Raw genomic sequence first — 22,493 nt, 5'->3', positions numbered from 1 at the left:
GAAACGTATGGGGAAGTCTGGCTGAGTGTTGATTTAGCCAATGTGTGTTCACAGCCATTGTTGCATGTTGTTAGGTAAGGTTTTTAGACTCCATTGTAATTTCAAAGAGCTGCGTCATCTGGTTGTTGTACTAACAATGCTGATATTATCTTGACACAATTAACACATGTTTGTTTCATTATGAAAAATTGGCAAAATCCTTGTCTCGCTGAAGCATATAATAAAAAGTGAAACCGAGGTCTTGTCATATGACTACTGAGAACAAAGTTGGACAGTCTTCTGTACCTCTTTGTTAAGTGTAAAATGTATGATTTTGTGGCAAACTCTTTGTTGTGAGTACGGGTATCCTTGCTCACTTGTAATATGGGTAGAGTCTTAAGTAGAGTTTGGAAGGTTGGATTTGGAAAGTAATTAGTTACTATTATTATTTGAGTTTTAGGATATGTAATTCTTTACTTGCCCTTTTCCCAACAGTAGCTAAAGCATTTCTTTTTAGTTACTTTTTAAAAATCCGAATGCTATAAACCACTGATCTGTGGTACAAAACATACCCTCCTGAAACCCAACTTGTTATTGCTTCACCATGCTCAACAACCAAAGGCAGCAGCAAAAGCCAGTCCACCACTTAGTGATCCCACTTCCTTTCATTATAAAAGCAACTAGAAATTTGCATTGCAAAACAAACCCAAACTTATTTTTTTTAAGTTGCAGCTGTAATATAAGTTACTAATATCTTCATTAGTGGGGGAATTAATTAATTACAAGTAATTCATTATTTATAGCTAGTTACTTCCAAACTCTAGGTTTAAAATGTAACAACTCCTTTGCATTTCAATTACTGTATTTATTTGTTTGTTTAAGCATTTGTCTATTGCCTCTTGCTTACCAGGGTTCCCAAGGCAATGTACAGCAAAGAAAAATAGATGGAAGAAGGAAAAATACTAATTAAAAACATCCAACTTGTTTTAAAGAAAAAAATTAAAAACACACATGGCTAAAATCACCCTGGTTTTAAGATCCAAAGACAGTACATAACAGTATAGTCTTGGCTGCTTTCCAGAAGCTGAAGAGGAATGGAACCAGCCCAATTTCCCTTCAGAGAGAGTTCCACAGCTGGAGTGTTTTTACAGAAGAAGTCTCATGAATTCATTACCTAATCTGTAAAAGTGGTGGGATATGTAACGGGGCCAGAGCAGACGGGCTTTTTTCAGAAGTGGATTGAAACCCTGCTGCCTGCATGGCATGGCCCAACCATACAGTGTGGCATCAAGCTGCTCTGCTGGATTTTTATTTCTTGCTTCCCTACCATACATGCACACTCTCACACAAACACACCGTCTGTGAACTCCAGCTACCTTCCATGTCTGCCCAGATGCCATCCCATTGCATGGATGCCCCTTTGATCAGCCACACAGTCACATGTGTCTTGCTCTGCCAGTGCAGGGCATTGGTGCATTGATGTGCAAGTGACACATTGGCAGAGCTTACTTACCCCCTTACATGCTCCCTTCACCCCATGCCCTCTTGTTGGACTGTCTGGTATGTATATATTGTAATAGCATCCATTGGAGTTGTCACACTTTCATTTCTTTGCTTTGCTGCAGTTCTGCACTCCCATCAGGATGTTTATTTGCAGGTGCAAAGACGCACATTTTCCACCTTGAATTGGACTACCCTGGCTTCTTTTTGCTCTCTTTTTTAGCCCCAGAATTAAAAATATAAATTTGCTTTTTGCTCTATTTATGTACTAGCATTCTTAGATGCAGTACTGCCTCTTGAGAAAAGGGAGATACAACTTTAAATAATAATGATTTTTAAAGGCTTTTTTGTGTCTGTTCTTCAGTCAGTCTTCTTCCTGCCCAACAGATCTGTCAAAAGAAAGAAGCTGAACTGAATTTGAATACTTCATTTCTCCTCAGGTCAGATAATCTGTGCTTTCACAATACTGGTCTGGTTACATTGGGCAGTCGCGAACAGAGGCATCATCACGTAAACATATTAGATAAAGAAGCCTAAGTCATTGCTTCTGGTACTTTTTAATATATAACTCTGAAAAGTATATTCTTCTTATCAAATTTGTTTTAATTTATTTTCTGTGCTTATATAAGTAACCAACACTGTCAATTGGGACTGGGAATCTTTGAGAAAGGCCAGATCCCCACTTCATCCAAGACCTGCGCAGGCCAAATAATGCTGAGGGATGGACCGTGACTCCTAAGGTTGCCCAGTCTCTGGAAATACCTGGGGAAAGCCCACATGCAATGGAACCAGGTCCTTTCCATCACTCTTCCAACTGGCAGAGCACCTTGCTTACCCTGTGCCATCTCACACTAGGGATGGGCATATGACAGATGAAGCACTTACCATGCCATTCACCCTCTCAAGTGGCATGGCGAGTAGCGCACAGATGAATGAGTGATCGGAGGTAACACCAAGGCCTTCCCTTAATTGCATTGCAGTCTTCAGAAGAATCCTTGCTAGTATATTTTAGTCACTGACTGGAGATATTATTTTCCTTGCTAGCCTTGTTATACTCCAGGAATGTGCAGCTTGGGGACAGACAGGTATACGTAGAGGGATTTGGTTAGGAGCCTCCATGGGCCATATCATGTAAATGTTTGCTGTACTCAGCGTTGCCAATTTCTGGGGAATTCCTCAGAATCTGGGGAATTTAATGAATTTCTTTCTGGGGATTTTGACTGAATATTCCGGTAAATATTGGGGAATTCCAGGGATTTTGGTAAAACATTCCAGGGAATATCTTTGAGGCTTGTTGGAAACATTGGCTATAATAATCTGCAGTGTTCTATCCAGTGTGATATATAGCCAACACAGGCATCTTATTAAAGGTGATAGGGTGCATGGCCATGTTTGTATGACATGAAAAATATGTAAAAAATTAAAATTGTATGATATTTAAAAGTTATTCTGGTGTTTTAAATTACTTTATGAACTGTGACCATGCTCTCATGTTTGATATATAAATGACTGGGTGCTCTACCCTGCCCAAAATTTTTTAAAAAATGTTTCAACTGCCTGTGCATGCACACACAAGGGCAGCATTACATGTCCCAGTACTGTATTGGAAAATGAGAAGCCCACAAATGGCATAAACTTAATATTTTTGTTTAAAAAGGGAAAGAAAGACCAAAAGAAGGGGCAAAAGTATATGCTTGATGAATGGGCTGTGCCACTTCACTGAGGATCAGAGTAATTACAATATGTTTGGCTAATGCCTTTTAGTGCAGCTTCTGAGCCATTTTCCAAATGCTATCCCACATAGGCTACATTGCAACCACCCAGCTTTGCGTTGCATCCAGGTTCTGGGCTCTCATCCAGGTAATTGTTGTTTCCAAATGTGAAAGGGACTCACAGAGTTGCATGTTTTTGGATTTCAAAGGGGAAAAAAGAGCTATAACTAGGTCACATCAATATAGTGATGATTCTGGAGACAAATGCTTGTAGAATCTCTCTTGGAATATATATTAAACACCATGGGAGAGGAGTTGTATTCTGTGATACCTTACAGGTCAATTCCCATGGGTCAGAGTAACCGTCCTCTGGCACTTGTTTGGTATGGGCAGAACTGCTGTGAAGTAATATATCCTACTCCAGAAGGATATTTTTGTCAGTACACTGGTACCTCGGGATACGAAATACCCAGGTTACGAAATTTTCGGGATACGAAAAAATCCCATAGGGAATCATTGTTCCGGGTTACGAATGTTTTTTCGGGTTACGAAAAAACTTTTGGTGCTTTTTTCGGCTTTTTCGCACGGAATCGCGGCTTTTCCCCATTAGCGCCTATGGCAATTCGACTTACGAAGGCTTTTCGGGTTACGAAAGCGGCCGCGGAACGAATTAATTTCGTAACCCGAGGCACCACTGTAGTATCAAAAGCTGAGATGTCCAAGCTAATCAAAAGGAACAGATTCTCCTTTCTCCTAATGAAGGCAGTCAGCTCTTCTGACCAGATGGTTTCTTGGCTCAGCAAACACATCCTGTTTTATTGTAATGGTAAGAGTCTTCCCTCCAATGCCTAATCTTTGAACCTTCCCTTCTTGAATTACAAATCAAGGAAATAACTAATCATTCACCCTGAGATAATTGTGAACCCCACAATGCATGTAAGAAGAGTGCCTGCAAGTCAAAAGATGCTTGTTTTTATATCACAGGTATCGGATAATGAATATCATTTACATCAAAAACCACAGATCCCATCTTAGATAAAACTTGTTAATTGAATGATGAAAGAAAGGGTGAAGCACATGTTTGTTTGAAAATGTCCTTCTCTTGCCTGCCTTAATTTCCTGATGGTAAGATGCACAGGAATACCTAAGGTATGTCAGACTGTAAAACTTCAAGGATTCACATGTTAGCACAAATTTCCTCTGACAGACCTATTTCTAGAGTTTCCACCAATATTTCACAGGAATAAAATTCAAAGTAAATAGAGGGGTTCCTCCTCAGGCAGAACACCTGAGGAATCTTGAAGTAAGCCAAAATAATTCTGAAAAAACTAATAAAGTTTCTCAAGGGAGGTCCAACCATCCCAAGTCTGTCACTTGATTTGGCCTTAAGCAATATTTAGAGCAAGCTTCGGGGTTCTTGCTTATGTGAAATGCCAGTGGAATTTAGATGGAAGCCAAAAAAGATGAGTTGAGTAACAATTTGGTGGCCTGTTATCAGCTGTGCATCTAATATGTAGCTGTTTAAGAGATTTAACATTTTTCCTGTTTTTCAGTTTAAGGACAAATAAAATAAAAACCCATTTGTTTGTCTTTTTGGCTGTCCTTGATATCCTCAGCACTCAGAATCCCCTAGCTCTTCATTAAACAACAGTCCATAAATTTCTTGAGTTATCGCCCAACAAAACAAATAACATCTGACAGCATTACAGCCACTTCTGAGAAGGATGGGTCACTAGTTTTTTTCTTCTTGTTTTGGTTTGTTTCCCCAGAGGTCTACGGTGACCTGTTCTTTGAATTAGTGCCTGAAGTTACTTTGTTTATTCTTTCCTCACCATCCTTCTTTCCTTGTATGTCATGTGTTTTAGACTTACTGGTTTTGCCTTACCGTAATATTTTAGCCACTCTAGGAAACTTTTGGGTGAAAGGTGGAGTAATCTTATAAAGAAATAAGGCAAATTTGAAGAAATTTCTCTGAAGATCACTTGTGTTCCATTAATAATACTCCACTACTGAAAAAGCCTTCTTCTAAGATACTAACTTCCTCACTTATGACAGTAGGGCACACAAAAAGAGCCTCTGATGCCAATTCATGGGCACTTCATATGTAAGAAATTAGTGCCCATGAAATTAGAGAAACAACTATGGAGTTTAAAGATAAAAGCCAACTCTGAATTGTGTCCTGAAAGGAGCAGAACCCCAATAAAACACTTTCAGAGGCTCCCAGTGGTTAGCAGTGGCATCACTTAGGGTTGGTGTCACTTGGTGCAATGGTGTCACACACACACGCCCCAAATTGATCTCCTCCCATACCAAACCATACAGAATCCTTAGTAATTTTTTTTGTGCTAACGTTACTTATAAATCATAATTCCCATATATAACTAGTGATGCCAGTTGTGGTTAGTACTGTTCAGTAATCTAGATGTCGCATTCTATGCCAAATGAACTTTCTGAATAGTCTTCAAAACTATCCCTGTATTAAATACAGTGAATAATCTAATTTCAGCATAACTATACATGGCCAACAATGGCCAGGAGAATCTGTAGTTACCACACTATACCCTTAAGGAGCCCTGATGGTGCCATGGTTAAATGCTGGTCCTGCAGCCACAACATTGTAAGTTTGATCCTAGAGGAGAGCTCCAAAGTCGACTCAGCCTTCCATCCTTTAGCAAGCTGGTAAAATGAGTACTCAAATTGCAAATGACTAACACACTGTAAACCGCTTAGGGAGTGGTAGTTCACTGATAAGTAATCCAGAAATGTACGTACTATTGCTATTAAGAGTTGCTACATTTATATCTGATGTTAAGATTGGAACTTACTGCACTCCCAAGCTGTTCCTAAGTGCAGCTTGCGTATCGTGTGGATAGCCCATGGCCATCTCTTGGATGTCTGAAAAGAGTCCAGTGGAAGGCCCCACACACCCTCTGGATATTTAATATGTAGTTCTTCCAAATGCATCACTTTTTTCTCACTTGATTCTTGACAAAGCTAATAAAATACTGTAAGGAGGAACTGGATGCCCTGGCTGGTGATAGCTGTAATGTATTTGTTTACACAACAATTCTAAGTGCCCTGCTGCTGGGAGAAAAAATTAGGTTATGGATATTATGGATTTACACCATTTCTTTGCACTTTCTGGATGCTTCCTAGATTTTGGGGCATTTGATCTTTGTCTCTAGTCATAAAAGGAAGAGTATTCTTGCTTGTGGGAGTTAGACATAGTAGGCTGTCAGCAGGATAATCAGCCTACTTATTGCCTTCCTATAATATATGTGGGACAGAGTGAATTGTTTCCTCCCATCACATGAGCTGCTGTTATAAATCATTTAGCTTAATCGTCATGTCTTTTTGTTTTTGCAGTTACAGCAGTGAAAATCTGCTGTGTTTACAGTTGTTTTTGCTTTGAAATAATGGTTGGAGAGAACGGCAAATAGGCATTCAGTTGTAGGAAGACAGCTGCAGCAGTTTGTATGCTCCCTGTCCACTGTATAAAGTTCTCCGAACCTGACCTGATGCAAAAAATCTATTTTGTACCGTAGAAAATTCTGTTGTATTCTATTCTGTTTTTCTTGCTAAGAGGCAAAGACTCCCCAAGATGTTCACAAGATAATAAACATTTAAATAATACATATAAAATACAGTTAAAACAACATAAAACAATTAAAACTGGAACAACAGTTTAAAAAAATCACATTATAAAAACATGGGCCTATGTTCAATTAAGAGAAGCCTTGAGCAACCAAAACTTTAAAAACAGTCACAGAGATATCCATATACACTTCCCATGATAGAACATACCATAAGGATGGGGCTAAAAAAAATCCAATCTCTAATTCTTTGACAGTTTCATATAGATACAAGTGGCCCATTTAACAACTTGGTTCCTTGCTATTGAGGGCTTTAAAGATGATGATGATGATGATGATGATGATGATGATGATGATGATGATGATGATGATTTTATTTATATTGTCCTGCCTCTCCCTATGGATCAAGTGGGGTTACAACCCAATAAAAACATACAATCAATAAAATACAGTGATTTCCAATAAATACATCATGTTAGCAATAGTGATATCACTTAAAAATAACTTAATCATTATACAATAGTTTTACACAGAGTCATCATTGAGGGTTAATGGGTGAGTCCTAAACAGGTTCAAATGGATAGGCCTGCCGGAAGAGCTCCGTCTTGACGGCCTTTTTAAAGGCGTCTAAGGTGGTAATAAGACGGATCTCTAAAGATGGTCTTTAGTACTTTAAATTGGGCCCAGAGGTACAGCAGCATCCAGTGCAGCTGATGCAGAATCAATCTTACATAGAGGCAGGTGATGACATCCATTTCAGTGGGTAATTAATCTACTCCAGAATCTGTCCAGGCTGCTGAGCTTATTTTGGAGATAGGGTTCATCACCACACACACACACACACACACACACACACATCACCCCAATTTTAAAAAGGCCTCCCTGGCATGGTTGCATATTAAAAGCCTGCTGAAACAAAAAGAAATGAGGGAGGGGGGCCAGCCTCACCTCTTGTAGAAAGGAGTTCCAGATGGTGAGAGCAGCCACTGAGAAGGCTCTCTCTTGTGTCCTCAACAAGCAGGCTTGTGATGGTCGCTGGACTGAGAGAAAACCTTCACCTGAAGAGCTTGAAAGTTCTTGCTGTTTCATATGCAGAAATACAGACTTTCAGATACTCTGTACCTAAGACATATAGGGCTTTATACGTCACGATTAGAATTTTTAATTGTGCCTGGAAATGAACCGGTTTTCAACAAAGGAGTTATATCTTCCCTATAACTGACCCCATTTAGTTAGCATTCCGCCCACAATATTTTGGACCTGCTGAAGTTCCAAACAGTTTCCAAAGGGAACCCCATGTAGAATGTGTTATGGTAGTCCAGATGAGATGTAATCAAGGCAGATGTGGACTGCTTTATCCCTGATCCATTTTCCCCCTTCAAGTCATTAATTCCCCTTTAAGTCATTAGAGTACGGGAAAAAAATCTTAATACAGTAGAGACCAGTGTAGACTGTCATGAATTTAGACGTTTTTTCTTCCATAGAACTAGTGCATTTACAATATCAACAGCAACAAGTGTAATGATTAGTCAGATGACCATCTCAATGGAATACTAAATATTTTGTATTTTGTAATTGTATTTAGTATTCCATTGAGATGGTAATCTGACTAATCATTACACTTGTTCTTGTTGTTGATTACAATATCATTTTTGATGTTAGAGATGGGGCTATTGGTGTACACAGACTTCTCTCTCATCCTCTGCCTTTCCAGTGTGTGCCATTTAAAAATGACAACAACATTCTGATCTAGCGAAAATTATGATTCTTGGTTTCAGAGACACAGAATGACCAATGAGAAGCTTTTGCTGGCTCAGACCAGAGCTGGTCTGAGACCTGAGTTTGAAATATAAGGTCAGCTTTATATATCAATGAGGAAATTGTTCTCTGAATTCTCCTCTGTCTCTTTTTTCTTAAGAGTCGTTCACTGTGTAATCTGAGATTATTTTCAGGAGATGTACAAGATGTGTAACCTGGTTCATATTTGCCATCTGGATCCACCATAATGATGCTGACATGTAGAGAAAATAATATGAAATAGTTTGTCATGCTATTCATGTTTATTTAAAATTAGCACCTCTTTAACCCATCATTAAGTAAGCAATGTTAATTCTCTTCTAGTTTTCCTCTATTGGTTTTTTTTAATTAATTCTCATTTTCAAATAATATTGTTTTGTTACTCCATGAATAAAGAGTAAATGGCATCTCAAGATAACTTAAGTTGTTGCTCTTACTATTGTGAAGATAGAAAGAGAGGAGGCAACAGTTTCATTTTATTATAATTGCACAAAGATCTCCATATAGCTTGATTTTTACTGGCCTTGACTACATGTGACGCATAAGTCTCTGGAACTCAAAACCACAGTCAAGATACTGCAGTTCTGAGAAAGTGAAAAGATTTCCACTGAAGTGAGGTAACTGCAAGATATAGTTAGCCATTAACAACATTACATTATAACCTACTTTGGGCATAGTTTTCCACTGCATTTATTTCTGAGACTGATGTGTTGAATCAGTGAGAAAATGGTCTTCCCTTCTTTTTGCCTAAACATCTTTCGAAGCTCTCTCTTTCTCTCTCTCTCTCTCTCTCTCTCTATATATATATATATATCCATTGTGGATGATAGCAGTGCCCTCAGCTGTCCTCCATTGGACCTAGGTTTCTAGAAAATCTCAGTTTCATTCATATACTGCCTGCTACCTTGCTTGAGATCCAGGGTATCAGCAATGACTAGTTGAATAAGAGACTGCATTAATCTAGTGACCTTCCTGGGCTAATACCCTACTTCAAAAGCATTATAGTTTATGTCTCGCTTCAGCAGTTTCCCCAGCCTAATAGTAGTTGCTCTTAATTGTGTTAGGAGATAGGGAGGCAATCTGAAGAACTGTTTCCATGCATTCATTCGGCACTATCATATCAATACATTTGCATTCTCTGAAGCAGCTTTTGTTGATGTGATACAGAGAAATAGCCTTGATGTGGGAGAGAAGGTATTGTGTGTATCTGTGTTTATTATTAACCAATTTATCATAGACCATGATATGGCTGAGCTCAGGAATAGCGTACAAAACAGGGTCTGTTTTGTCTTTTCCAGTACTGGGCTTTAACTGCTAAAGTATGGTCTTCAGGCTAGTTCAGTCTTGTAATTTTTTTGTAATAAATTGTTATTTTGTAAGATTACTGGGCATCCAAATTAGGGCCCGGTACAGATTAGAAGAAAGTGGCAGCCAGGGGCCATCGCTTTCTTTTCCGGAATGTTGTTGAGGCAACTGCACAGCCGCAGCAACAACCCACTGCAGAAATGAACTGCAAAATGGAGCTCCTTCCCATAATGCTGCCAAGGCACCATTAGCGCCCTGGATCGCCGCAGTGACATGTCCTATGCGCCATGCTGTTTGGAAGCGTTGCACAAGACATGTCATGGACACGTGTGTCATATGGACGGCTATGCGTCAAGATGGCGCCGCCCATACGTATAAGGGTTCTGGAGTATGTGGTTGTTGCACCCTACCAAACCCTAAAATTGCCACTGGCATGCCACAGAACACCCATTTGTACCAGGCCTAGATTTAACTAATTGATCCATAGCCATTATGCTGGTAAAGCTAGCTGATGAAGGAACAGGAGCTTCCAAAAAGTTAAAACTGCCCACCTCCAACCCCCTGCCATGCATTCACCCAGATCTTGCCAAGCCTAGTTTTCACATTACCCACTATACCACACTGACTCTTGTGTGTTTGCGCACATGTGTACACACATATACATTTTACTTATGTATATTTCGTATTGAAAGGTAGAAATTAGGCGTATACATACACACCAGAATCCATTGATATATCACTTTCACTGGTTTTCTTTATTTTTTAGTAGTGTATACATTCAACATGGAGAATTGCGAGGCCAAAGAGCCATCACATACATATTGAAAGTGTTGCTTTCAAGCAGGTATGCCTTGCCAAGTTTTAAGTGTAAATGACTTTGAACTCTTAAAAAGAGATGTCATCTTGTAAAGAAAAAAGGAAAAATAAGTTCAGGTGTTTGAAATGTAAGCTCTCCTCTTCTGTCTTTTACTCTTTTTTCCTTGCTGAGGATATCTGCTTGTTCTAACGTGTATTTGTCGAGATCTGAAAGGTTACAAATCTTTATAATCTGTCTGAGTATACAGGTCTATAATGATGCGTGCCAAAGAACACCTGGAATGCTCCAGCTTTTATCATACTCAGTTTGAGTTTAAATGGCAAATCATCATTACCCAGGCCTGTTTGTACAAGTCAGCAGTTGACAATATCAGCTGAACTTGCTTAACTTGCTTTGCTCTTGCCACACACAAGCTGCATTTGTATTTTTGCCTCTCTGTTCAAAATGTTATGTGCAGTTTTTCCAAAAGATGGGGTTGACCTTTGCACTTGGGGTTCAAGCCTGTGTGTAAGCTGTAAGTTCTGAGACTGAGCTCTGGTATTAAGTGGTGACTCTATTGACGGCCCTGATTATGATGCACCCAGGGTAATCCATACATTCCAGGGAGACTGATCTCATATTCAGTTTCTCCTTGCTCTGGTGGTTTCACCTTTTTCCATCCTTCACCATAATTTCTTTCTTCCACATATGTGCTCTCCCATTTGGGATGTCCATGTGCTCTCTCTGCTTTGTTGTTGTTGTTGTTGTTGTTGTTGTTAACCAAACTCAAGTCGATCTTGACTCATGGCGATCCTGTGGCTGAGATATCTCCAAGACTCCCTATTCTCCACTATTCTAAGTTCTTGCAGATTCATACCTATGACCTCCTTAATTGAGTCCATCCATCTAGTGTGTGGTCTTCCTCTCTTTCTACTTCCCTCTACCTTTACTAACATTATTGTATTTTCTAATGATTCATGCCTTCTCATGATGTAGCCAAAGCATGACAGCCTCAGTTTACTCATCTTTGCCTTGAGGAAAATTTCAGGCTTGATCTTTGCGTTCTTCCCCTCCTTAAATGAGTAGTCATTCTTTTTCCATTCCCTAAGCCGCCACCACCCCATGCTCTCTCACTGTTGTTCTCCCAATACAGTTAGATAGTGGAACCTTTTACTTTCTCTAATACTTTCTTTTAACTGTTTGCAAAAGTCAAGCATACTGCAGAGGAAGTTGCAGCCACATCTTGATTTCCCCCAACTGTCTCGGGTAAATGAAGGTTTTAGGCATGTCTCCAGGGCGCCTGATCGTTTCTCGGTGTTAAAGACAAGGGAAGGGAGGAAAAAGGCTATCTCATGATGCTGGGGAGTGGAGTCTTGGGGTGATGGAAACAAAAGGGAAAAGATGGGAGAAAATTTTTGCTGGGTGGAGGGCAGGTTCTTTGTCTGAACGTTTGTTTTTTAAGATGAGGTGGCTGAATTTGGAAGGCCTTCAGGATGTGGACCTTGGACTTTCTCTGGTGGTCCAACCCTTTAAGCATCCCTGCTGATATTAAACAGCCACTCTGGAGCTGATAACTAAATGTATGCGAGGGGCAGCTTGTGATAGTATTGGCACTTCGGTTGCACTCTTGAGAGGCACTTCTCTATGATTACTTTGTTTATTCCAGAGCTGGGCTCCGACTTTTGAAACAGAGGTAAAGAGGGCTGAACCTTATCTTAAACTGGCACTTGTTTCATTTACAGAAGTAACAAAGATGGCATTAATTTCATTCTGTTGACTTTTCTTACTCTTTTGAGTGTATGTGGCCCCTTATTGTTGAGCGTATGCACAGTGGGAAATGAAAAAGCTTTTGTAAGAGAATAGTTGTTCCCTTGCTTTATGGGCTAACGCTTGCACTATAAGGCACTAGGTTCCATATTCTTCTACATGGATGTGATGTCCCCATGAGCACTGAAGATTCTATTATAAAATATGTTGGCAAGCATTTGAGTACTGCTAAGCACTAATGTCCCTGATCAGAATAAAATACCAAGTGGGAAGCACTGGGCAGCACCCCACAAACATGCACATGGAAGGGGCACGTGTTACTGTCTAAAATGCTTTGCCTTAGAAGGTTGCACAATGAATAAAGTTGCACAGACACAATGAAGAACATCATTGCAAGTTTGCCGCCAATGCAAATTTGAGTGAGAAGGAGATTTGAGTGGAGATTTTACTCAGGTTGATGTGCTGAGTAAAATAGGTTATAAGTGGAATTGTACAACACAGGAGATGTATGGATTTTTTTAAATATAATTTGGAAATTTGGAAACTGAAGAAGTGTCATCAGTTGTCAAGGAAGGACCAATTCACATTTTCAGGTCTTCCATAATTATGGACAAATTTATGAAAGTAATCTCTTTTTTTAACCAATATTTTAATTGAGTTTCCCACAAATGTCACAAAAACAAGCACATGCAAGCCCCAGTACTCCCCCCATTTGCACTATATACATGACTTCCCACATTCCTTTACCTAAGACATACAAATTAATGAAAGGAATCAAAGGAATGCATAAAACAATCCAAGCATCTGACTTCAGCTTTGAATATAGATGCTATCTGTGCAAATAGTTAAACCCATCTCATTTCAAATGCCATTGTTATTGATTGCTCTAAGTGCAGGTAAAATTGGAAAGCAAATGCACGGATGCCAAGTAAAACTGTAAGTTCTTAGCCTTCACACCACCGTCATCAAAATCTCCTGCTTTGCCTTCAATCTTCTGTTGTAGCTTACAAAGAGTGCAGTTTTCCTAACCAGAAACCAAACTTGCAACATAATTGAAGTTGCAGTGAGGCAAGAGAAAATCATCCCCTTCACAAGGATAAAAATAATCCACTCTTCAGGTTAATTGATTTTGAAGGTCCTTGTAAATTGAAAACTGCAAGTTATGACTAATTGCATGGAGTGGGAAGCCTAATTCGGCAGTGTGGAAATAGAAACCATAGAAGTGAAGCAAAGACCCTGATCTTCCCTTTTAACCTGGAATATAGGCTAATGTTTATTAATAAAATCTTGTTCTAAGAATCAAATCAGACAAAAATTGGCAGATAAATAGACTTCCTAACTCCACACAAATTATTAGAACAGCAATAAAATACTGTTCTTGGATTTATTGAGTGGGGGGAGCAGTTCTTACTAAATGCGTTAAGTGTTCTTACTAAAAGTTCCCTCTGCACATTTATGCTGTATTTGAGCAACTGACTGGGATATTTACATGCCAGTAATGTTCCGTGTGACTCATTCTTGTTTAATTGTATTAAACAGAGGAAAGCTGTAATATGTTTTATTGGCTTCATAAAGAAAAGTCATTTTCCAGTTCTTACTAAATTGCACTGAATGGACACTACAGTGAGATTTAATTACAATGTTTTAATTAAGTGAACAGCTACTGTGATTGTAAAGAATTCAGCATGCGCTTATAACTCATTACAGTAAATTGGTCTAAGCAGAATAGACTTCCTTTTCAGATGACCTGATGAAATGTTGTTTAAAAAGTGTGTGGAATGTGAGGAAATATATTTGAATAAGACACTTGCCAGGACACACATTCATCTAAGTTTCATCTGAAAAATCAGTTGTTTGTATCCTTAGGGCACTCTGATATCAGTAGGTGAGCCAAGTTGGGCCTGATCATTGAATATCAAGGATCTTAAGGTAGGACTAGGAAAAATCCTACCTGATGAGCTCTGGAGAGCTGTTGCCAATAAGATTTGATAACACAAGTTTGATGGTTCAGTGGTCTGACTTAGTATAATACAGCTTCCTATGTTCCTGTATAGGAGAACTGTAGTGAACGTGTCATTTGTACACATCAAAATGTACTGTAAAGAGAGAATTTGTTTATCATAAACTCATAGATGTACCCTGAGACATTGCTTGAAAAGATACCTATGTCCAGATAGGATCTATCCACAGAGACCCATAGAGTTCAAGGTCTCTTTGTATTAACATCACATGCCTAGCTCACTTTTGGCCAATTCACTGTTGCAGTTTTAGAGAGCTTCTTTCTACCATGCACAGCATTTTTATCATTGCACTAATTGCAGTGAAGGATACTAGGTGATATCTCTGGTTAGAAGATTATATTTCTCAAGACCATAATGAAACCACATCATTGTAACATATAATGCAGACTCAGGATGCTTAGGATTTACAAGGGCAGCAGTCATCAATTCCAGTTCACCAGGAAGTGGTTTCTGGGCATCACTTGTTTATTTTAATGGTGTGGGGAGCTAATCATGCTGCTGTGTTTCTGACAGATGATGCATTGTGCTAGTCCAGTATTTTGTGAGACATTTTCTATAACAGCAGTGATTTTGAGCACTTTTAAAATGTTTCTACAAAGAAGCATAAGAATTAATTGTCCGGGCATGTTTGTGTGGTGCTGTTTATCCTACCATCAAAGGGGAGGTGGGAAACTGTGGCTGGATTTCTGTTGATGCAGGATATTGATTTCTGAGATCATAAGCTGGACTCCAACTTTTCGATTCACATTTACATTTGAATAAATGTGACCACTCAAAGCTTATCTCTTAAGCCAGGCAGCATACTAACTGAAGGGTTTCTGAAGCACTGCAAATCCAGGTGCTAAGAAATGACATCTGCAGTGCTTGCCTGGTTGTGAGGTGCATTAAGATATAAGCAGCTGTGGCAGGACCCCAAGGGGTCTCTCCTGTTGCTTGTCTCAACATAGCCTATGACCTGGAGGGCTCTGCAGTTGTCAATTTCCCAGTTCACCCATTGGCAGCACTTAAGATACCCTTTCGATGGGGCACTGGTTGGCTTAAGAGGTGGGTTTTGTCAAGTAGCAGTGGCAGAACTAGCTATGATGATGGAATTCTGACATCATAGCTGTATCTGTTGATGCAGGATCTTAAAACTGAATCCGCCTTTGGGATTTTTGTTGGCCAGTTAAGATGAACTAAAATAAAGTCCATGTTGTCAAAGCCGGTGGCCTCTGAACCATCAAATAAATACTGAAATAACACAAATGAACAGTTCAATAAGCAAAGCAGTTTTTGTGCATCAGATCCAACTTTCCTGTGTAAAACCATTTATACTGACAGTTGATCTTGTAACTGGTACAACTCTTTATATTGTGTACCATGGGATAAGATGTATATATTCTGAAACTCAGCTTCTGCAAAGGATTTAATTTGCAGAAACAATTCCAGATGCTTTTCAAAAGCATATGGGAAGCCTTGAGAGTGGAGGGACATAGTGCCCCTCCAAATGTCATTTCTGGCAACAGTGCAGCTGAAGCAGAAAATCCAAAATGAGAAATTCATGTATTTTAAGACTGTAGCAAAGCAATATCCCAATGCACAGGTGATCAGATTGGAGTTCTAATTAACTGTTGTTTCTTCTCCAAACCTGACAAGAAAGAATGTCTTACTAAACCTTTGATAACTCTCTTTGTCATTATAGATAACTTCAAATGAGAAGCACTCCCAAAGCCTGAAGAACGATGGAGAAATTCTTGTTCGTACTCTAGAAAGATTGGCCCAAACTGCCAAGTGAGTTCCCTTTGGCTTTCTGGAATTTCCATACTTTGTGCCCCCCCCCCCCCCGCATCCCTCTGTATTGATTTCATGCACTACAAGCTTCTTGTATTGCCAATCCACCTTGCCCTACATCAAAACTCTGTTCATTCAAGCTTTGCAGCTTCTCTGTCAGACTTGCCTACTCTCATTTTGATCCCGTGTGGCAGGTCAGAGCTTTCTTTATGCGCGTATGCACACACATGCACGCACACCCACACACCACTTTCCATTTCTTTCCTATCCAACATCTCACCTCATGTCCAGAAAGTAGTCCATTGTTCCTGCGTGTTGGCAGAAAATAGTCTCTGCCTTCCCTGACAGCAGTGGTGGTGTAGGATATGCATTTAAAGATGTGCTGTGTGTGTTTCATGAAAAACCTGCTTGACCATGAAACCTGCGGGGTGACCAAAATTTTTTTCGTAACCCGAAAAAACCTTCGTATCCAGGAACAGTTTTTTCCTATGGGATTTTTTCGTATCCCGGAAATTTCGTAACGCGGTGCTTTCGTATCCCGGGGTACCACTGTATAGTGTGTAGATCAAGGGAAATAATAGTGCCACTATTCTCCTTTGGTCTAGCCTCACCTGGAATACTGTGTCCAGTTCTGGGCACCACAGTTCAAAAAGGATGTTGACAAGCTGGAGAGTGTCCAGAGGAGTGTGAAGGGTCTATAAACCATGCCTTATGAGGAGAGTCTTAGGGAGCTGGGTATGTTTAACCTGGAGAAGAGGTTAAGAGGTGATACAATAATCCTATTCAAATATTTGAAGAGGTGTCATATTGAGGATGGAGCGATCTTGTTTTCTGCTGCTAAAGAACAATGGGTTCGAACAACAGGAAAACAGATTCCACCTAAACATTAGGAGGAACGTCCTGACAGTAAGAGCTGTTCAACAGTGGAACATACTCCCTTGGAGAATGGTGGAGTTTCCTCCTTTGGACGTCTTTAAATAGAGGCTGGATGGCCATTTGTGGAGGGTGCTTTGATTGTGAGTTCCTGCATGGCAGGGGGTTGGACTGGATGGCCCTTGTGCTCTCTTCCAACTCTGATTCTATGACATCAGTTTTGGCTACAGCAGTGGCTTATGCCATCATAGCTAAAGCATACCACCTTCTGGTGAGGCCACCACCATTACCTACAAACTGCCAGCGGTGGAGGGTTGCTGAATCACTGGTTCAAGTCTTTGTACTGGAGTAGCCAACCATCAAGCATGCTTTTTCACCAGAGTAGCAAGAGATGTTAATGCAGCATGAGGTATAGCAGCTGCTGCATCTTCCCTGGAGCCAGGAATCAAATCTGAGCATTTGGCTGGGGGAGCTAAGCGTGCTCCTCTGCAAGGTCAAGTCTGATAATGTGGAAGTCATTGCCATAAGACTAAGCTGTGAGATACTGCATATTCTAGAAGAAATGTGTCCGTCTTCCCAGCATATTAGGAAATTACCATAAGGTCATTATCAGTCTAGTTTTTCTTACTGTTCAAGTTAAGTTGGTGGTATGCTTTTTCTTTCTTAACGCCCCCTTTGATTTGCAAATGGAAATGGCTCATGTGTCTGAAAAATCAGATCGGACTGTATTTTCTTTTTAATCCAGCTTTGAATATGTGCTGAAATTTTAGCTCAGCCATGGATTCCATAGCAGGTCTTTGGGCTTGTCACATTTTCTCAGCCAGCTTCTCTTCTGAAAAATAAGAATCTAGATATAAGTACCAACTGGTTTCAACCAGATGAAGACTGAGATAAAAAAAAATTATGACAGTTTCAGTATGAACACAATATTAATTTTTAAAAACAAAAAACCAGGCTATTGTTCTTTAAAAACAATTATTTCTGCTGCAGATAGAAATAGCAACAAAATAGACTGTTTGGAGGAATGCTTTTCCTGCTATGATGCTTGGCTAAGTCTTAATAATTTTCTTCATGTATCTTTTTTCTTTCAACCTTTTTTAAATAGAATTTCCTATCAGTTATAATGGACTTTTAACTCAAGGTCTTGTGCATAACAAGAGAGGGATCTATTTTTCTTATATCCACTCTGCGTGTGCTCACATTGCTGAAAAATGTATACTTTGTATTAGTATCTCCTTTGTTGCTTTCTCCACAATCGCTTGGACCTATTTCCTTCTTCTCTTCTCTTCCTTACTCCATCCAGAGTGCATTGCTGAAGGCATTATTCCATGGTCCTTTATGCCTTTCTACTATAATACCAATGGCTGGGTTGGAAAAGTTTCTGTAGTAGTGGTAATACCATCACGGCTTTCACATTTCACCTTCTTCACATGTACTTTATGACCTTATCCTACTCCAGTCTATAATGGAGTTTATCACACAAGGCTTTAAAACCACTACTAAAGCTACAGAATAGTACCTTTAGCAATAATTGCTGCTTTACTACCAGGCATTGTTAGCATCCCTTTTTATTGATGGGGAAAACTCGTCAATAAGCTCCCAATTGCACTGCAGTCCTATTAGGTCTTCAGGTGCAAAACGTTGCTGCCGTGGCAATTCCAATATTGGCAGTTGCATGGTGTTAAGTGTCTCTTTCTCTAACCCTTTCCCCTATGCTATTCCCAAGCAGGCTGATTTCCTTTAGAAAATAAAAAAAAAAAACTATTTCTTTTATAACTATAAACTTTATAAACTATTTTCTTTAAATTGTATTAGTAGAACTCCAGAACTTCGTTAAGAATAAAATTAAAATTAAATAGAAACCTCAAACACATGCTGGGTAGGGCATAGGACAGGCAGGCTGAGTTAAGGGGAAGTGTGGGAAAGAGTGTGAGGGACTGTCAGTAACAGCCATGCTATTGTGGAGATGTGATAATGGCGGATCCCAAACTGGTATGTTTCCTTTTTCTTTAACTGAAACAATTGCAGTTAGAACAGGGTCCATGCGGTAATGTCCTACGTCTGGAAGCAGGCTCCTGTCCAACTATTCCCCACCGTGATGCTTCCCCACTGAACAAGCTGGATCTGTCTTTGGATGGAGATGCAGCTACACCTCCTCATGAAAGACTGTTATGCTCCCTCATGTTTAATAATCCTAATCCCTAAAGTGGCAAAGTAGTCAAGAATTCCGGTGACCATTATTTTATCCATAATAGTCATGAATTAAGCCCGTCTAAAGAAAAGCTTCTTGCTTTTCATTCTGAGAACACACTACACCTATTTAGGTATACCTTATCAAATCTTTTAAGAGTATAAAAATTCTACAATCCCCCCACCAATTCAGCAAAATGTGCTTCATAACTTAATTTTCTAAAACAAGACATTTGGTAAGAGAGAATAAAGCAAACTAGTTTTTTCCAACACAGCACCTTCCAAATATTTTTGAGTACATCCCTGTTTGGTCATGGCTGGATAGGGCTACATTGCGAAGGAAGACTATATAGTATGGCATTCTACATGGGTTTGTTAGAGCAAAGATCCAATCATGTGGTATTAAAATACACCATTTTCCAAATAGGCAATGGTTTGAGTAGTAGTTCCTCCAGATAATAGAAGCAGCTGTGAAAAAAGAGTATTTCCCCCCCTGATGAATGGGGGAAATGTAACATACACACACCCCTCATTTCTAAATAATGGTTAAAATGGGATCTAAAAGGAAAACTTCATCCTTCTAAGTGTATTGTGCTAACTGCTGTTTCCTCCCACTTTGCTAGGTTCCATGCTGATATAGTAATTGCTTCCTTGGCTTCTGAAATCCTCAAGAAAATTGAACGCTATCACAGCTGAGTCAGTGAAGGCCACGCATGTATTTTATTTCTTTTGGTTTTAATATTTGTATTTCTTAATAAAACTTTGTCACTTCTGATGTTTCTTTTCTTATGCAAATTTCTAAGACAAGGCTGTGATAGGTATCTGGAACAAGGCTATGGCTAGCTGAAATCAAGCATGCACTGTCCATATGTTGCCCCAACTTATATCTAGACTTCAAGTCCTACTCCCTGAATCCAGAAAACCTATTTTACACATGATGCAAACTTGTTTTCTAATGCCTTTAATTTGTTCTGAGGATATACCACAAACCACTGGAAAAATAGCAGTGAATTCACTAAGACTAACAAGCGTCAGTTAGCTGTCCTGCCTTTCATTTCAGGGAATGAAGGGCTGGGGAGTGGGAGATAATGCATGTACATTTGGAGCAGCACCAATGAAATCACTCAGGATTATGATTTGTAGAACATTTCACATTTACATACAAGTGCAGCATCTGTCTTTGAAAATGAAGTTGAAGAAAGGAGCCAAGCAGTATATTTAGAGCAGCAGGTAAATGTGGGGAGTTGACAGGAGAAACTTGCCAAAATAGGGTGCATATGGCATGCATAATCTGGGATGAGAAACCAGTGTGGTTTGAGTGTTGGACTAGGACTCTTCCTAGTATAGTACTAGGATTCAAATCCCCCCTCAGCCACAGACTTTCATTAAGTGACCTGGGATAAGATGCACTCTGTTATCCCAAGAGGGTGGCAATGGCAAACCATTTCTGAATAAATCCTGCAAAGAAAAATGTGAAAGGGTCGTCATAAGTCAGAGTCAACTTGGAAACACGTAACAGTACTCTGGGGTGAAAAAACTGATAGCAACTAGACAAGAATGCTGGCTGGACTTGCGGCCCTCCAGATGTTGCTAAACTCCCAGTTGCCATCAATTCTAGCTAGGAAGTAAAGAGAGAGGGAGACCTTGACAAGTGGGTTAGGTGGATTCACTTTTACAATGGGAGAATAGAATTAAAGGATAGTGAAACATGCCCTGCCAGGTTTCCGTGATGAGCTTGCTTCATTATCTACTGGTAATTCATTAAGTAGGCAACATATAGTTTACTCTGGTAGCTGGAAAAAGAGCAGTACAGTAGGCCTTTGGTACCCACTGGGGTTTGGTTCCAGGAACCCCCGTGGGTACCAAAATCCATAGATGCTCAAGTCCCATTAAATACAATGGCATAACAAATGACGTCCCCTCAAATAAAATGGCAAAATCAAGCTTCACTTTTTGAAATATGTATTTTCAAATAGTTTTAGGCCGTGGATGCTTGAATCCATGGGTATGGAGAACTAACTACTATTCACAGTACAATACTATAGTACTGAAGTTTGTATTACAGCTTTCTAGCATATGCTGCTGCAGTGATTAGGTGACATTACTGATAAACTATATGGAATTTAAAAAATGTTTATTGACAGGCATCCAGGTATGACCACACAAAGGGCTAAACCTGGGGAGAAGGTGCCAAGTGGCATATGAACCCCAATTAGCATCTTAAATGAGACCTTTCAAAATTATACACTAAAGTCACCAATGGCTCTGTAATTTCATATAGCTAAACATGGTTATAAAATTTCCATGAACAAAAACAAAAACAAAGTATTCCTGATTCTGTCCATGGGAGCCAGATACACTCAGATCTCTCCTCCGATTTTTGCACCCAATACACAAAAGACTCATTCACTCCTAGGTGTTACAGAATGATGCACCACCCGCTTCCCCATTCCCAATTATAGTTTTAGGGCTTGTTTGGTTTTTTCCAAAAGTAACTGCCTGAACAGGAGTTGTGCAACGTAGCTTGTTCCCAAGGTCTTTCAGTTCATTAAGTCCTAGGAAGACTCAATTATGTCAGTTATATAAACTGTCAAATCTGCTACATTTTAAATGAGTATTATCCTGTTTTTAATCACTTCAGCATAACTGGATTATGAAGCCACTTGTCAATATTGAACGCATTATTTCACAGCCTAAGATTGTCTCTTAAAGGTTCTAGTAGAATTTCAGCTAGCGGTAACCATTCCCATCAGCTTTCTCTCTGCATTAGCTGCACCCTTTTACTCAAGAAACCTAACTAGGAAGTGACTAGAACATGAGCAATCAGGTAAGGTAATGTGCTCTATATGAAAGGCTTTGAAAGAGCTCCAGAAACCTGAATTGAGTCAACATGCATCTGCCAACATGAGGCCAACATTTTTTCCAGCTTCACTGGTTGCCAGTTTCCAGGTGCTGGCTTTGTTTTTTAAAGCCACAGAAATGTCCACGACAAGTATGAAGGATTTGGGAAACTGAACTAATTTATGGAAGTAATTTGAACTGCAATTGTGGTAGAATGTCTTTCTAATCTGATCCCATGCTCAAGCAGGAAATATGAATCACTGCTTCAAATCTTGATGAAAGAACACTCTTCCAGTTACTCTCTTCCTTCCCTACATCTCTCAGCAATGATGGTGGGCATTTATAAGTG

At 39.6% G+C, this 22,493-nt stretch overlaps 1 protein-coding gene across 4 annotated transcripts in view; it reads left to right on the top strand.

Moving 5' to 3' along the window:
* The window catches only part of ULK4 (unc-51 like kinase 4), a 195,055-nt gene extending 174,980 nt beyond the window's left edge, over nt 1–20,075 (top strand). For all 4 annotated transcript variants that reach the window (XM_042477193.1, XM_042477191.1, XM_042477190.1 and 1 more), the window contains exons 36-37: nt 16,152–16,240; nt 19,927–20,075. In XM_042477193.1, the coding sequence (XP_042333127.1) occupies nt 16,152–16,240; nt 19,927–19,999 (162 nt within the window). In that variant the 3' untranslated portion in view covers nt 20,000–20,075. The remainder of the gene's footprint in view (nt 1–16,151; nt 16,241–19,926) is intronic.
* The last annotated feature ends 2,418 nt before the right edge of the window (nt 20,076–22,493 follow it).

Source organism: Sceloporus undulatus, chromosome 6, assembly GCF_019175285.1.
Source record: "Sceloporus undulatus isolate JIND9_A2432 ecotype Alabama chromosome 6, SceUnd_v1.1, whole genome shotgun sequence".
Lineage (NCBI taxonomy): Eukaryota > Metazoa > Chordata > Lepidosauria > Squamata > Phrynosomatidae > Sceloporus > Sceloporus undulatus.
Note: the sequence above shows the minus strand (reverse complement) of the source record. Positions and strands in the feature narration are given on the sequence as shown.